This window comes from Polyodon spathula, chromosome 7 (genome assembly GCF_017654505.1).
Source record: "Polyodon spathula isolate WHYD16114869_AA chromosome 7, ASM1765450v1, whole genome shotgun sequence".
NCBI classification, from domain to species: Eukaryota; Metazoa; Chordata; class Actinopteri; order Acipenseriformes; family Polyodontidae; genus Polyodon; species Polyodon spathula.
Window position 1 is genome coordinate 30,489,480 of NC_054540.1, and position 18,134 is coordinate 30,507,613.

The 18,134-nt window shown below is 39.6% G+C and overlaps 1 protein-coding gene across 3 annotated transcripts in view; it reads left to right on the plus strand.

Moving 5' to 3' along the window:
• slc13a4 (solute carrier family 13 member 4) overlaps positions 1 to 18,120 on the plus strand; it is a 31,204-nt gene extending 13,084 nt beyond the window's left edge. The window contains exons 4-16 of one of the 3 annotated variants that reach the window (XM_041255243.1): positions 687 to 871; positions 2,040 to 2,094; positions 3,614 to 3,653; positions 4,747 to 4,809; positions 5,222 to 5,406; positions 7,098 to 7,217; positions 7,879 to 7,980; positions 8,840 to 8,941; positions 9,601 to 9,707; positions 9,843 to 9,976; positions 10,670 to 10,831; positions 11,781 to 11,918; positions 14,081 to 18,120. In XM_041255243.1, the coding sequence (XP_041111177.1) occupies positions 687 to 871; positions 2,040 to 2,094; positions 3,614 to 3,653; positions 4,747 to 4,809; positions 5,222 to 5,406; positions 7,098 to 7,217; positions 7,879 to 7,980; positions 8,840 to 8,941; positions 9,601 to 9,707; positions 9,843 to 9,976; positions 10,670 to 10,831; positions 11,781 to 11,918; positions 14,081 to 14,218 (1,531 nt within the window). In that variant the 3' untranslated portion in view covers positions 14,219 to 18,120. Of the gene's footprint in view, positions 1 to 686; positions 872 to 2,036; positions 2,095 to 3,613; positions 3,654 to 4,746; positions 4,810 to 5,221; positions 5,407 to 7,097; positions 7,218 to 7,878; positions 7,981 to 8,839; positions 8,942 to 9,600; positions 9,708 to 9,842; positions 9,977 to 10,669; positions 10,832 to 11,780; positions 11,919 to 14,080 lie in introns of those variants that run through there. The other 2 variants (XM_041255242.1, XM_041255244.1) reach the window with 2 other exon arrangements.
• Positions 18,121 to 18,134: the final 14 nt, after the last annotated feature.

Genomic DNA, 18,134 nt, shown 5'->3' on the forward strand with positions numbered 1-18,134 from the left:
CCAATATTCTAAATGAAGTACACATGTGTTTCTGCTGTACCTAGTGAAGGTATTAGCCAAACCCTTTTCCCCTTGACTTTTCTTGCAACAATGGTATCAACCAATACATGCCGGTGATCCATTGCAGTATAATGTCAGAACTAGTATACAGCATCAGAACCACTATGAAATTCTCAATTTTTTAACCATCCTTGGGGCTTCTGTAGGTTTAAACTCTGGAATTACAGTGACACCATACTGGTAATATTGCAGTAAATAATGGCAGCACCTTGGTGTGATATAGTGATACTACTATATCACTACCACTGCCGTGCGGTATTTCTTACAAATTCATTCAGTTGCCATTACCTGGATACATTTGACAGTAATTACCATAATTTTACTATGCTTAAGCATTTAGCGTGCTACAACATAGTTAGCCATGTTTCTTAATATTGATTTATACTATTTCCCATGCTTGACTGCGCTTTTATTCACTTACTGTATATGTACCACAGACAAATGTAATAGTAGACCCTGGGTCACGGTGAGAACATCCAGTAAGCGTACTCGTTGCAAACACACTCATGGGCAGCCATCTGGCCTCTCGTGGTGGATATTTGCTGGTATTGCACAGCACCCTATTCAGTGCAGTATTCTATATATAACACTGGCTTTAACAAGGTTGTCGTGATGGTGTTTTTCAGGCTGGTGCTGGGGTTCATGTGTTGCACGGTTTTCCTGTCCATGTGGCTCAGTAACACCTCCACCACTGCCATGGTGATGCCCATTGCTGAGGCTGTGCTGCAGCAGCTCATCAGCACAGGGGCAGCAGACATTGACGAGGAGGCAGAGGCCATCAGCGAGGGTGATGAAGAGCAGGGGGGCCTGGGTAAGGGTATGGGGCTGGGGCAAGGGAAAAGAGTGGGTAAATATTGCAACATCTCATTATTGATAAGAAAAATAGAAGTGTGGCCCATTCCTTAGAAGAGAGATTACTTATGTGTATGGCAGTGTGACAACAGAGGGTGTATTTAAAATGAGTACTGGTTTTATTAAAAATGAAACTATCCCCTCTACCAACAATGGTATCAGGGATCAAACAGCGGGCTTGGGGTGCCAAAAACAATAAACAATAATTACAGTTCCAGGGTGCAAGTACCCATGCTCCATGCTGCTGTAACAGGTTGCAGTGATGTGGTAGTGCAGGTGCTCTGTAGTGCTGTAATAGGTTGCAGTGAGGTGGCAGTGCAGGGGTTGCTTGCGGCTGTAATAGGTTGCAGTGAGGTGCCAATGCAGGTGTTCCTTGCTGTTGTAACAGGTTGCAGTGAGGTGTCTCCCAAATCTGTGTCTGTTTACACAAAACAACAATAACAAAACACAGCACCGGTCTACTAATGTGTCAACATAAGGGCCTGTACTCGCGCAGCTGCGTCACCTTTGCACTGCCAGACTCCTCTCCGTGATCAGAACGACACCACACTCTGTCCAATCGGCGTGCATGGCACAGCTGATCAGAGTTGTTCAGCAGTCTTGCAGCTACGCCCTTCCATCAAGATGACTGTCTTCCGGTTCCGTCCTACCATAGAGTCATTTCAGCCCTGTGAAGCCGTCCCATCAACCTTATAAGCACCCTTGCTGGTCGGGAGGTAGATTTGCAGCTCAGATTTATTCTGTCCCTTACAAAGGCAATCAATTGGAGCTTAATCTAGGGAAAGTAACTCTACTAATTCAGTTGTTTTTAATTCAGATTTTTAAATGACAGCAAAAGCCCATTCAACTTTTTTATTACTGGAGTGACATGCTCATTAAATTTGGTACAACTCAGGCTGCAATGTTCACAACAAACTAGTTTCAACAGAGCACTTCATTAAACCAGCAAAAAGCTAAATATTAAAATACATTATGTATTAATATCTGCACTAGCACTTTGTGAAGCATTTCCTGTAAATGTGCTGTATATTATTATTGATTGAGCAGACAATATGCGAATACAGTGAAATTCTTAGTTTAGATTCTGTTTTATATCCAAGATGATTTTATTTTATTTTTTTTAGCAGACAAAGAAGAAAACCTGGACAAGACCCAGCTAGAACTGCTCTTCCGGAAAGAAAGGTACGAGAGGACAACCAGTCCAGGGAAATCATGCCATCTGTCCATTCCAGACCATGATGGAAGTTTTAGTGTTGTATAGCAAAGATCAAACCCCACAGCTGGGTGGTTATTCTGTAAAGTTACGTGTGATCAATTGCAATGAACTAAAAGTAGCTCATTAACTGGGGATGATCTTGTTGTTGGTATGGAGGCCAGTACTAATGACTGTCCTCCAGGTTGCAGGGTAATTTCAATTGCAACGAATAGAGCACCTCCAGGTTGATTGTAAGTAGGATTTAAGATGTTCTCAATTGCAACAAACACAATCCATCAGTCATTTGATTATATTAAGGTATTAAGTTAGTCCAGTTATTAGAACATAAGAAAGGTTACAAACAACAGCAGGCCATTTGGCCCATCTTGGTCATTTGGTTGTTACTAGCTTATTGATCCCAGAATCTCATGAAGCATCTTCTTGAAGGATCCCTTACTACTTTAAACCAGTAACTGTACTAGCTTATTCTCTTATGAATGATTAAACACAATTATTGAGTTAAACATAATACTGAATGTGCCAAATCAAATAAAGTATATTGACATATATTTAAATTTTCATCATTGCAATTGCTGATGTTTAAAAAATAAATCATATTACATGATTACAAGGTTAAACTTAATCAATTGCTTTTTCCAAAAAGCCTGTCTGCTGGCTTTTAAAATAAACCATTTTAAAAGGATAATAGGACAGTCTCTCAAATTTGTCTTTAGTGCAAAAAAGGTGACTTAATTACATCTTTTAAAATATGTTTTTATTTTAAAACATATTGTAAAGTGTGCCTATTTATAAAGGAAGTGTGTAATTATACACAAATATGAAGGAAATTAGAAGACAATGGTTAAAATTATACAGCTTTAAAATTGTAGTTGAAATGTGCAGTACAAGAAGAATGCAGCATTTCTCTTGCTGTCCTGTCCCTGCTCCACTCACTGTCACTGCAATACACAAAGTGGAAACGATCAGTTTAACCCTGAGGTCTGCACTAGAAAAGTTGGGAGATCAGCTTATCCCAAACTGTGTCCCCAGTATTTTTTCATTGCAATTGGTACTAAGATAGAACAGAGCTAAGGGTGATCTACAGATAGATCCATACTAACTAGTACTCTGCTTAGTAGAGGTCTAATTTTTATTCTAAATTCAAACACAACAAGTTCTAAAAATTTCATTTAATAGGGATAAAATAAAAAAATCACACGCCTGCGTCTGCATAATAAACACACATTTAAATTACGTTAGTAACCAGGCTAGGCACTGACAGCTTGGTTCTGTCCAGCACAGATTACATATTGACCTTTGAGCAGCAAATAAGTATTAAACTCCTGTATTCTGCCAACAAGAGAAATGGCGCTGCAGCTTTAAGGAATCATTTATTCAACAAAGACCCTGGCAGTCAACCTCAATGTAGGCATCAGCCTGGTAACTTTTCATTTATAATCTCTGCATTTAAATCCAAATTTGAATTCCTTTTTCCTTTCTTTACAGTGGAACAAAGAGCGACCTCATCACGTTAACAAATCTTGAGGTATGAAAGACAATTTTTGGACTCATTTAGTGCACTGTTGTTTTTAAAGGAACAATATGAATCCAGTGCAAAACACACAGATGAATGAACTAACTAACACGATGCTGCGATCATAGACTAGAACAATATTGGAATAGTGGTATGTATCCGCTTTTTATGACATTTACAAACAATTATTCTGGGTGTAGCAGGGCTGAGACTGGCTGCTAACAGATGACGCTGCACACTGCAAACACCTTAAAGAGTAAGTAGCAGGGTTCCGAAAAATATACTGTTTATATATGTGTTGCTACAACCGTTTAAATAACAAACCTGTGATTTTCTTTTCATTGTCAACATCCTGACAACTTTTTACTTTTTACACTTAATTTTTAAAGTCTGTTTTAAAGCTCTTTTCAAATTGTCTGTTCTAGTGCACTGGGGTTTGTTCTGTCCTCTAAATCACTGCAGGAAAAGGATTTAAAAAAAAAAAAAAAAAAAAAAACATAACATGTGCTCTGGCTTTTCTGTTCTGTACCATATCATGGATCGTTATTGCTGTGTTATCTGTTTGACAATAATCCTTACACTATCCGTGCACTACAGCGGACATTTTGAAAAGAGCTTTGAAACAGGCTTGAAAGTTTTGTAAGTGTAAAAAGTTGTCAGGATGTTGACAATGAAAAGAAAAATGACAGGTACATTATTTAAACAGTTGTAACAACACCTGGGGACTTTTAACGCTATATGCTTCACTACGCAGGAGTCGGGCTCGTCTGCATTTGTGGTTATAGAGCTATTTGACGTCATCTCATCTCACTGACGAGAGAATCTGTAACAGCAGTGCATCACACAACACTGCCCATTACAGCATTATTACATTTTAATACTTTTCCTCAGTGTCAAAATAAACCTGGACTACTCTGTGCTGTGCAAGGCTAGCTGTCTGACCCCATTGGTTAGCAGAGAATGCAGATAGATTGTTTCCCCAAGGGCTAATCTGGAGTCTGTTTAAAAAGAATGCTTTTAAGGTCTGTTGGAGGGAATTCAACCTATTTATTATTGAACCCACTTGCCCTTTAATCCAGAGTTGTTTTTGGAAATGTTTTTACAGGACTTGAATAGGTCAACACAGAAAGACACTGTGAAGAGGCAGAGTAATGGGTACCTGCCCCAGGTGAGCAGCTGTAGTTTGTGTACCTGGACAGTGATATCATTAAATACATTACTTACTGGGTTAATGGAACTGCTGTTTTTTACTCGGTATATGAAAATACAGGGCTTTTCTATTGAATTTGTGAAATTATGGGACACCAAAAAGTGAAATGTTGCACATGTGAACCATTTACTAAGTATGCGAGGGGTGTGTTTTTAAATTTGCTATTTTTGTCAGCAAACTCCAAAGCAGTCTTTTAAAATTCCCTTTTATTCCAAATTTTTATTAAGACTTTTGTTTCAAAACCTGCTTTAAGTGAGACGCAGGGTGTGAAGACATAGGAGCTGGAGTTGGCACGGCCATCCCTACTCCTATGTAGCTCTGCGAGTACTGACCCCAGCTGTGTTTGACACACACACACCCCCCAATACAGACAGCAGTCTCAATCCCCGAACTCCCTACAAGCAGCCGGAAGCAGAGCTCGCGCTACCCTACCAAGAGGGATCACATGATCTGCAAGTGCCTGTCCCTGAGCATCACCTACGCAGCCACCATTGGGGGGCTTATCACCATCACTGGGACCTCCACCAACCTCATCTTCGCAGAGCAGTTCAACATGTAGGTACCCCAACCCTGCCCCTCCCTTCGCTCTCAGCAACATGCATTCCTTCCCAAATGTAACGGGCGGAGTCTGGGTTTGAACAGGCAACCATGCACACAGCAAGTGTATGCATTCATGGCTCATCTGTAGAGCTAATTGTTTCTGATTTAATTTAAACGGTTGTAACACACAAGCAAAGTGCAAGGGCTGCTATTATATCCTACATGATATGTCAAAGTAAAAAAGTGAGCTTTTTTATTTTACTGGTATAAATAAACTTGACATTACACCAGTGTTAGCTAAGGCACCATTTAAATAACCGCTTTCCTTTTAATGAATGTTATTGTCATGTACTATTCTATTCTCTTTTGGCATTTTTCCTTGCTATTTAAATACATTTAGAATTCCTTATGCAGTAAACCTGATGCACCAGTGCAATGGTTTGCATGTTCCTTATGGAGGTATTACTTGCTTACATGCATAGTTTTTTATGACATTAGCAGGACAGTGTTTAGCATTTTTTGCAAATAGCTGATAGAGGTTAAATTATTTATTAATGTACATGAAAATTATAAATGACTGCCATCCCACAAGGCGAACCAGGTTTGTCCCACAGTAATTTGACACCGTTCTTAAGAGGTCACCATACCAACCTGTACATTTGTCACTTGGACTGACAGTTTCATCAGTGTACAGCACTGCCATTGTACTGTAGGTCACATGAGGGTCAGCTTTTCTATCGCTCTGAACTGTAAACACACTCTCATTTCCATGTGATTTATCTTGTCCACCCCAGATGCTAGTGTTTATCCACTCCAGATGCAGGTCAAAAATCCAACCCTTTATCCAGACATCAATTTGACTCCGTGAACTTAACATTTTACACTGACATGTATTGGGAAAGAAACTATGGGAAATGGTTGAGTTGCATTACATTTCAGATAAAGTTTTGATGTGTACTATTGTGCCTTTCAAGATAGTGTGTTTAAATCAACTGCATCCTGTATTGCTACTGCAAAGCATTGTAGTCCAAAAAGGTATTGTGAAATAGGCTGTGTGGTCCAGTGGTTAAAGAAATGGGCTTGTACCCAGGAGGTCCCCGGTTCAAATCCCAGCTCAGCCACTGACTCATTGTGTGACCCTGAGCAAGTCACTTAACCTCCTTGTGTGTGCTCTGGGTGTGTCTTTCGGGTGAGACATTGTAAGTGACTCTGCAGCTGATGCTGATTCACACACCCTAGTCTTGTATCTTGTAAAGTGCTTTGTGATGGTGGTCCAATATGAAAGGTGTTCTATAAAAATAAAGATTATTATTTATTAAAGCATATTCAAAGATACGGTAAACTGTGGTACATATATATATACCTATACATGGTTGTACAAATATATATACTTTTATGTGTGTGAAAATGTTATGGGAAGCTAAAAAAATGACCTTCCAATTGAGTAATTGGGTATAGGCGGCCACCTGTCATAGCTATCTCGAGTTTAGTATAAAGAAATATAAGGGAGAGCAAGTACAACAAACTATTGTAGCGGTATACCTACATCATTATGTTTTAATGAAACGCAGTACGTCAAGTTCTTTTTTTTTTTTTCTTGTTACAACAACCCTTGCTGTTGATACCCAGGCTTGGTTCATCACTGTATACCCTCCCCCCCCTGAGCTGAGCTTCTGTCCTCTTCCTGTCTCCCTGTCTCTCTGCAGCCGGTACCCTGAGGCGCAAGTGATCAACTTCGGGACATGGTTTATCTTCAGTCTCCCCATCTCCCTGATCATGCTCTTTCTGACCTGGGTCTGGCTGCACTGTCTCTTCCTGGGCTGCAAGTGAGTATAGAACCTGGTTTCAGGGTGGTGGTGGAGGTGAGGAATCGCTTTAGGGATTCCCCTGGGGAACCCAAAAAACAGAACCCCACTTAAAGCAATGGGGTTAATTTAAAGTAGTACCCTAAGCACTTTACAAATATTTAAAGACTAAAGCAACTTGCATCAGCTTTAGAGATGTTGATCCTCTCTTATAAAGATTTGAATGATTGCAGTAAATTCTAATGGTATTACATTAAACAATACATTGATTTAAAAACTCTAATTTACAGAAACTTTGAAAAAACATAATTCATAGCTTTGTATGCTTTTTTTCTCGGTTGACATAAAAGGTTTGGCCATCTTAATTTTAATTTTTTTTTTTTTTTTTTTTTTTTTTTTTTTTTTTCAAAAAAGAAGTGCCGCACTTGATATAAAACACAGAGGAATTTCACAGTCTTTTGTGCCCTGCCCATATAAAAGTTTACCATGCTTTTCTTGGTTATACTATGCATTTACCATACATTACCCTGGGTTGCTATACAATGCTTACATGTGCTTTCAGTGTGCTTTATTACACTTTGCTGTGCTTTTGCTATTGGAAACAGTTCTAAGGGTGAACAAGGTGGAATGTGCATTTAACTCCTCAATCTATCTGGCCCTTCTTCCTCAATCTGCTGTTTAGTTTCAGGGAGACCTGCTCCCTCAGCAAAAAGAGGAAGACGAAGCAGGAGGATCTGTCTGAGAAACGCATCCAGGAAGAGTATGAGAAACTGGGGCCAATCAGGTAGGCATTGTGGTCTGGTGCTCGCAAATAGGGGCTGCTGTATTACAATTAGAGCTCACACCTAGGATGAAGGGGTCCGTTGATTACAATTGGGACTGTTAGACATAGTAGCCTAGTGGTAGAAGCTCAGTAGAAAGCCCATAGAAGCAAACACATTTTTTTATATTAAGAATTTATGAAAGATTATACTGTAAGATAAGAGAAATACTGTTGCAAGCACTTCTGAGATGTTGCTGTATTATACCTTGGCATGAGTAATCTACCACATATGACAACAATTTAGAAATGACTATGTTGCTGTATACTTGGTTCACCCTGTATGACTATGATTTGTTTGTACTGTGTTTTTTGTTGCTGTACATTACAGTGCAGCCACCAAGCTTTTTAAAGCTGTTTTCTAACACTTAGTTACTATCACTCCTGAGTATAACACTAGAGAGAAACAGTCTATTGGTTCACAGATATTAAAATACATGGTGGGTTCTGATAAGTGGATACCAACATGATGACGGCTGTTCTGTAGTGTATGACCCTTCGGAGATTGTAAATTGTATTAGAAAAATGAAAAGTTCAACTGCAGGGTTGGAAATAAAGACTTGCATTGCAGTTTGATCCATTCGTGGTTTTACTGTAAGTTTAATAACACACCTGAGCTTGTTTTACCTATACACTGGGGCTAATCAAGCACATTAAAACCTGAAATGGGTGACACTGTTATGTTTCCCCTTGTTTCAATAAAGGGGGAGCAATGAAAAAATTGCGCTAATAATTGATAAGAGGTTTGGAAACATCAGACTACTTTTATAGTCTGCTTTGTACCAAACTAAACAGCCGGTCTCTCTCTCCCTGGCATGTCCAGTTACCCAGAGCTGGTGACTGGGGTCTTCTTCGTGCTCATGACCCTGCTGTGGTTCACCAGAGAGCCAGGATTCGTGCCAGGGTGGACCTCCCTCTTCGAAAAGTAGGTGGATGACTTTCCTGTTGAAAACTGCCAAGGAAGGTTTAGTGTGTTCCGAGATGGATCAAACTGATCCCAAACACAGCAGAACTACACGGAACACTGGCATAGTCCCATTTTAAATAAGTAACTAACTGTTTATACAGAAATTACCACTGCAGTATTAGATACTGGATAAACTATGAATCGTGCACAACAGTGCCAGCCCTCAGTAACGTAAAGCTTTTGTATAATGTGCAACCACATTAAAAGCCACCCTCTAAGCCTCCACCTTAACTTTTATTATTAATTGTTTAAGGAATGGTAATTTAGATGTCACTGATCTCCCTTATGCACCTTGGCAGGCTAACTCACTAGCCTCTCAAACCATTCACTTTTGGAGGGCTGGGTTTGAATCTGATGGGTCAAGTGAAATTTGTTTGGTGGTCAGAACTGAATATCCAGTGGGGATTGAGATAGACCCAGGAATTGGTAGGTGTGCATGGCAGGACAAAGATCCACTTGCTTGATCAGATTGAAGGCTCTCATGCTGCCTCCTTCCCCGTTCCTAAATGTATTTTCTGCCATCTCACATGAGCACTATAGTCTTGGCCTGGGTTGTGTGAAATGCTACCCTCTAGTTCTTGCTCTGAGCTTCACGTTGGTTCTGTTTTGTGTTCTAGAAAGGGCTATCGGACAGACGCCACCATCTCGGTGTTGCTGGGATTCCTGCTGTTTCTGATCCCGTCCAGGAAACCCTGCTTCTCCCAGGCTGGGGACAGAGACCAAGGTTGGTCAGCGCTTCCCCATTTACCTGTAGTTTTAAAAAGAGACACTTTGTGCTAATGATTCTAATATGGGCACCTTATTATGCTAACTCAGACTCAGTGTGGCAACCCAAAGAGCTTCCTTTCTGTCCTGACAGGAAGCGGTTCAGAGGATGAGGAGGACAGTGACACCCTGGCCCCCATGATAACCTGGAAGGACTTCCAGAAGCTGATGCCGTGGGAGATTGTGATCTTGGTGGGTGGGGGTTACGCACTGGCGGCAGGATGCAAGGTAAGTACAGGGAAGCTTTTACCCTTGCCAACATGAGGCAGAACCTTTTAAATGTTACATTCATGGACCCTCAGTATCAAAACACTGAAATACACATTTAGGCTGACCTAATAAAATGGGCTATAGCTTGGACCAGGAATAGGTAACAAGGACACAGGCACAAGATTTCCCAAAATCATTTCTGGGTTCATTTTTAAACTCCTATTCTTTGAGCTGACTCAAAATAAAAATAAAAAATCAGTGTTTCACAATGATTGTTATACTGTCGAAATAAGTGTGTGACCAAAAAAAAAAAAAATACTGTAAATAGCACATAGGGGCTTACTGTATACTGAAATCTCGTATAGACCATATCATGTATCCATGCATTGGGATTCCATTAATAAAAGATTTGTTTTTTGTCTAACAGTTATAACAATGAACAGTGGGGTAGGATTCTGAGCTAGGACAGTGGATAGTAACAGTCTAATTTAAAAACATCCCTGTCACATCTTTTAAAAAATCTAATTGTATTCATATACCAGAGGGAAAATAGCTAACTTTACCGCTGCTTACCATAGTAAAGGTGGTTAAAGACAAAAATACATGATTTTTAATCCAAGTAACCTTGGAGATGTCTGGCTTTTATTAGCTGTTTGTACAACCTGCTGAAAAACAAAGTACTGCTTCATTATGTTAACATTCCCCCTGCAGGTCTCTGGCCTATCTGTGTGGATGGGAAGACAGTTGGAACCAATGAACAGCCTCCCACCCTGGACTGTAACACTTTTAGCCTGTCTCCTTGTTTCTGCGGTAACTGAATTTGCCAGTAACCCAGCAACCATCACAGTCTTCCTCCCTATTCTCTCCACAATGGTAAGTGCAGCAAAACACTAACAATAGCACTTTAAAAAAACTAACAATAGCACTATAGAAAACACTAATATTAGCACTATGGAAAATATTAACACTATATAAAACATTAACATAAGCACTATATAAAACATTAACATTAGCACTTTAAAAAAGCACTCGGTCACCCCAGCCCCCAACATTTCTGTAATGCTGATCTGGAAAGATAACATTATAAAGCAATTTTAAAAGATACCTAGTGTTGAGTGTCCCAGTGAAAATTCTTCACTATCTGATTATACTGAGAATAGGTAACCTATTCCGGCCATAAGCAAAGGGAAACTCTATGCCCCTTAGCTATTTGCTGGTTTTTCTTGGGCAATTGTCCAGAGGGCCAAGGGTCAGAGGGACCAGTGAGGGTTTACTCATTTTTTTGGCCTCCTGTAATTTTCACTAGTTTCAGCTTCAGCTATTTTCTACATTCTTGCATGTTATCTTGAGGACAAGTTTCATCATCAAGACCATATAAGAATGCAGACTTTCTGGTGCCAGTCTTAGGGCTCCTCATAGGTGTCGGCTGTCAATGGTGGTTGTGCGTCGTCTCATTGGAGACAATTTGTGACATAGTAATATCTATAGGATCCAAAAAGTGTCCAAGTGACATAAGATAACCAGGGTAGGGTTCAACTTTGATCAAAAACATTAGGGCTGCCTCTCAGCCTTTAGCTTTAGTACTTCAGGGGCACATTGGAGGAATCAAATGTGCTATGAACTAAAGTATTCCTGGCTGACTTGTACTATAGGTGTACAACCTTGCAAACCAAAGATATGCATTTCCACTATACATTCATGTTGGTGATTCTTTATTGGAAATTGCTGAAAAATTTAGAATATGTAAAGTTATAGCATGCCTGGAATGCATTACACTAAAGACCTTTCCAGCGTCATATTAACTGTCTCTCTTTCCCTTCAGTCAGAGACCCTCCACATTAATCCCTTGTACACCTTGATCCCTGCAACCATGTGTGTCTCCTTTGGTGTGATGCTGCCTGTAGGTAATCCTCCCAACGCCATTGTGTTCAGCTACGGACATTGCCAGGTCAGCGACATGGTGAGGCATTCAGAAAACTCCTTCCCGTAGAAAAGGGATTAACCATCCATAGCCTGGTACACATCTACTAAAATGTAATGTTTAAGTTACATCACTTTTACAAAACATATAGTTCCTGTTTCATTTAAATGAATGTTAGGATTGTCTGTAACACTATAATTCCTTCATATAAGTTTGTGTTGATAGTACTTGTTGTTATATTCATTACAAATAAACTTGGTTAAAAACTAGTTAAGATTTAAGCGTGAAGCCCCAAAAGTCAGGAAATTCCTTACAAAAAATGACAAATTAACTTCAGTGGCGCAGTTTGAAGCTACAAAAGTCAGGAAATTCCATCCCATCCATAATTCAGCTGCATCCAGGTTAGGCCTTTATTATAGATATGGAAATGTGACGGGCAGGGTAGCATTCAATGATAAAATCTTAGCAACAACACATTTTACAATTTACAATTTAATTGTTAAAGTTTTTTATTCATCATTACGTAAATTGCATTTTACTCTCAGTAGCAGACAAATTCTGTATAATTGTAGCAACTGATGTACTATTGCATTAAAATAACAATAACGAATGTGTTTGGAAAATCTGCCACCATTGGAAATGAATGGGGACCGAAGTCACACCGGGAGGCCCATGGCCTGAAATGAGCTGCGGGAGGTTTCCCGCCGACCAGGGCCGCTGTTCAGACAATGCAAGCCTAGCGTTCTGAAAAGTCAATGTACAAGCCACACAAATCTGTCACATTCTAACATCCAAAGGAAATGAAGTGAGCAGAGACTGCTACCTCTGCTCAGAGTCATAGCTGTAGCTGTTGCAGTTGCTTCTCCAGGTCTATCTATATAGAGGCACTATAATTATAACTGTTTTCATTGTGCTTATTCACTTTGATATTTACATTATATACTAAAACAGCCCATCCCATAATCAATAAAATAAACCACCAATATTTGTTTTCAATTTGAGTACTACATTACTGCTAATTATAAAATTACCACACTCCAGAGCCAAATTTTTTTTAATAAATTTTTTTAAAATAACCCATTAAATTGTAGTTTGCACTTACTGGGAATGTAATAATTACTGAAAATAATGTAGTTTGCAGTATGTCTAAGCTGTAAAAAATAAAATATGCAATTAACAATGTGTGGTGGCTCTTAACACAAGGCACTATGTGGAGAGAACTATGTTTTAATTTAAATAAATTTTTCTACTCCAGATTTAATTACATATTTCGTATATGGCTGTGTCTGTCAAGCGGGGGAATTTTCTTAAATGCGCTTTGACCGAGATATTAATGGTTGAAAATCGGAGTTTAACATAAAACGAAGTTGAAACCATAATCATGCCATTATAATGTTTAATCTTGTTTATAGCATCCATTAAGTAGTTGATGTAAAATCAGCATTCTCACACCAAAACCACCACCTCTCAAACACTCAAATGTACACAACAAAAAACAAACAACACAAATACCCCCCCCCCCCCCCCCCATATCTTTATTGTAACCTTATTGAAAGATATTTAAAGGGACAATGTCACAGTGTTTGTTCACTCTACCCTTTGACCATTGTTGAGATATAAATGTTTGAAAATCTGTGTTTTAAAATGGAAACAAATATACCAATACTGTTTCAAGCTCTAGCTAATTCTGCTACAACACTCTGCCCCAGGAATATAATAAATACCATTTGCTCTATGTGGGATTTCTTAATGATTTTACTTTTTACATCAGCTAGAGGCGGCGTTGCAGGGGGACAGGTTAATGGTTATACATTGGTGTTCCAGCTGTACTTGGTGAGAAGACCTGTTTTGAGAGACCTAATTAGGCCACAGGAGTGCTTTCAACTTCTGTGTTTCAAAAAGTAACCAGTTTTTGATGACTGAAACAGAATTATCTAAACAAGAAGAAAACATGACTTAAGAAAATAACTGTTATTTCATACCCATTCAAATGTGCACTTCAACCACAGTGATGTCACAGTAAAACCAGGAACAGTCAAATTGCTATGGATTAGGATTCTTATTTCTATACCCTGTACAACACCTGGATGGGGGAGCTCCAAAGAGACGAGGCTTTGCAGTGTATGAAGCTTATATTATCATGTATATCACACTTAACTGGCTAATTGAACCTAACATTGGTCCCTGCCTTCTCTCCACAGGTGAAGGCTGGCTTTGGGGTGAACCTGATTGGCGTGGTGGTTGTCATGGTTGCCATCATGACTTGGGGTGTGCCCCTTTTCCAGCTGTCTGAGTTTCCAGCCTGGGCGGTGATAGGGAACATGACTGACAGCTTGTGATGTCACAGCTAAGTGGACAGGAAGGCTGGGACTGTTGCTCTGGGATTAATACTGTGAAAAACAGTCCTGAAAAACAAGAGTTGGCAAACAAGTCCTGTCTGAACACAACAGAATGATCAAGTGGAGTGGGTCAAGTGATTCAGTGTAATAATCTGGTGATTGTCCCTTTTTAAAATGACCTTTGTTAATTGGTGGTTTTGGTAAATTGATGAACGGTAATCACAGTTGAGATCATGAATACAGATGGTCTTTTGGAGTCCTTGGAAATCTTTTTCTTAAGTTTTGGTCAGTATTACTGTTTGTGGGTAAAACATGGAACAAAAAAGTTGACCTGAAATCCATAGGTGGCTCACAAAGTAAAGACAGGGGATCCAGAATATGCAAATCTTCCAGACTGCATTTTAAAGCAGTAAATGTGCAATCTTGATGTTTTCTTTTAATTGATTAAACAGGGCGTGCAAACAATCAGTAAGTCCCAAATGATGTGGATGTCGATTTAAAACCTTTAGTTCAAACCAACTGACTTCAATTTTAATTAGGGGCGTTAAGTCTAATTTTAACTTTAAACTGCACTGTTTTTTTGGACCACCCATAAGGAGAAGCCCTCCAAATAGAATGCCATGGATAACATCTATTTCACCTGTGCTGAATATGCTTGATATTGAGCTCAGTCTCGACTGTCCACCCGTATTCATGTTCGCACCCAGTTTTACTGGCCAAAGGTCAATAAGCGCCCACACTCTCCAAAGCTAACCCCCCGCCCTCTTCATTTTTTGCAGTACCTTAAAATATGATATTACTTGCAAGAATGACGTAATCCCCGCTTTATATATTTTGTGAAGATTGCATACTGTATATACAAATATGAGCAAAGTGTTAGTTATTTCATAAGTGTTACAAAAACAGTTTTTCTCTCTGTTATCCCCCCCCCCCCTTCCACTTCATTTGCAGCTCACAGACAAGTTTCTGGTCATGTTCTTAATTCTACCATTATGAGTGTTTCACGTTAACCATGCCATATAATACCTCATTTACTTAAAATGCATAAAAAGCTTGAAAGTATGTCAAACGTTTTGGGGGATAATCTATTGAAAATTGACTTATCTGAATGAGAGCAAAGAGCGAGTCCCCTCTCATGTGTTCACAGTTCTCTTGCAATTTGTGTTTAAGATTTACCGAAACAGTTTTTAGTCCAGTAACCACAGTTGAAATGTTACAGGGCTGTATTATGACTAAAGTTATGTTATAGACAGTGTATAAATACATGACATGCAACGCTTTTAATAACAAAACAGTGAGTTTATCTAGATCCCACACTGCAGTTTTTTTTCATTGAAATGTACTGAAATTAGAGAAATAAGATGAAATTGGGAAACACACCGGAGCACCGTGGATGAGGGATGCAGCAGACAGGCTTTTGTGGAAGAATCTTGGGGAGGCCTTCATCCAGCAGTGGATTGAAAAAGGGTGAAGAGGATGGTGATGAGATAAATTGTTGTAAACTGGGTATTTTCTTCTTTTTGTTTTGCCATATTTAATTCTAAACAATTAAATAAGCATTGCTTTACACTAAGCAAGTCAATAATAATAATTAGTAAGAAGAAGAACTTTACTCACCATTCCAAGACTCAGAAGACAACTCTTTGTGACTTTGCAGCAGCAAACTGTGATACTGCATGGGATAGGTCTATCTTTTCAGCCACATCATTTTCAACAGACAGGATGGCCAGCGAAGATAGTCTGTCATCTCCCATGGTCAATTGCAAATATGTTTTAATGCGCTTCAACTTAGAGAAGCTCCGTTCTCTGCTTGCCACCAATAGACAGCTAACAGGATCCTGATTGCTAGCCAGGTGTTTGGGAAGTTGTCATGAAGTTATCATGAAGTTCACTGCTGTGAATAAACTGTAGTACATCTTGAGGGGCACTACAGTCCTTTGGAAGCAGACTTTGGAGATAGCCAAGTTCTTCATAGAGGTCGAAGTTGTTGATGTCAGAGCTCTCTGCAGATGTCAATGCACAGTGAAGGTCCTCGCATTCCTTCTTCAAAGTTGGAAAAATTAAATTTTGAACTAGAATTCTAGATTGTTAACTGTTTCACCTTCACACTCCTAGCTGAATTGACATTTACTTTATGGCGAACGTGTGGGGCTGGTTTTAAACACTGGTTCAACACCAATATTTTCAGCTATTTCCTTAGCTGTTGACAGAGCTCTTTCATACCCAACTTTCCTGTAGTTTACAACGCAGTCATGTCATGCATTTTTCAAGCTGTGGCTTCAACAGTGTCTATTGTTTGTTTTTCTGTCTCTGCATGCTTTTGCTCGCCAGATTGACTTGAAAAAGGATATCGTACCACACAACAGTGGAGATGACAAACTTGAATTCAGTGAGTTGACATGACTGTTGACAAGTTGACTGATACCAGCATTTGGTTGCTCTGATTCAGCTAATATGAAAAGGGCATCGTGGACTTGAGCAGTTTGGTATTGAACAGCTTTAACACTGTCAATTCTGTACTCCCAGTGTGTTTCACATACTGGCTTTACAGTGGTACTGACGTGATCTGTGAGAATTTTCCAACGAACAGAGGCAGAGAACAGAACGTAGATCCTTTGCAGAATGCCGAAGAGTGACACGGACTCCGTTGAAGATGTTGCGGCATCCCCCACCAGGAGATTTAGCGAGTGGCGTCCACATGGAACAAAAAATGCTCTCGGATTTTGATTTAGGATTCTTGCCTGTACACCCTTTTCTTTTCCCCTTCATATTTGCGCCATTGTCATAACATGGCCATGGCAGTCTTCGATATTTACATCACGTTCCTTCAGAGTAGTATTGTATCCGTCAGCGCTTCTCCAGTGCACTCGTCCACTGTTTTAAAACCAATAAAGTGCTCCTGGATTGTCACTTTGCCATCAGAAGTGTGAAGGAACCTAACGGTGAAAGACCTTATTTTTTCAGAATGGCTCACATCCGGAGTGCACTCTAGTATCATGGAGTAGTACTTGGTGCTCCTCAACCTTAAGAATGTCTTGCAGCACTTTCTTCGCCAACAGTTCAATTATCTCATTCTGAATAGTTTTTCCACAGTAGTGATCTGTCACCTCTCTGGAAAGGATGATCGCAAATGTTCCTTTAGTACTTTGTCGTATTTTCCAAGTAACTCCACTAAACCCAGGAAGTTACCATCAATCACAGTGAAGCGCTTGTCAGGCGAGTCTGGGAAAGCCAGGTTATTTTTAGAGAGATTGTTTAGAGCGTTCTTGTCATGAGCCAATGTAAAATGTTCTCCCAGTGCTTTCTCTCTTGTTTAATTGACACGCTGAAGCTCCAAGTCGATGCAGTTACTCAGTTTTATCCTTTGCTCTGCCTCAACCCACGGTCAGTAGGAATTAAAATGACTAGGTGACTTTTCATGATGGACGAGAGTCTGACACATGTGCTTCCAGTCATTTGACCCCTCTGTGGCTAGGGATGATTTTGAATTAAAGTTGAAGAGCTTGCAACATAAACAGAAAACATAAACAGCCAGCGCAGCTTCAGAGCTTCACCATTTACAGCTTTGTTTCAAAAATGCCATAGAAAAATGACAATTCTGCTCATCCAGAGAAGTCTATCTCCTTTACTTTTGGAGGACTGTTGGTCAGTAGCAGATCTTGAATTTTGGGTGTTGGAGTGGGCCATAAAGCAGGATCAGAAAGTGCATCACTAACACCTGTAATAAGAATTGTCTCATCTCTATCAGTAGCAGTGGCATCGTCATTATTCCGGACTAGATGAAAAATGTCTGTTTCATTGGTCTGTTTGTTTCTCTTGCAATATATGTGGGAAGTTGCATTGTGGATGATCTTAAGAAAGAGCGACATTTTGTTTCCTGTTATGTTTTACGAAAATAAGAGGCCAGCTAATGTAA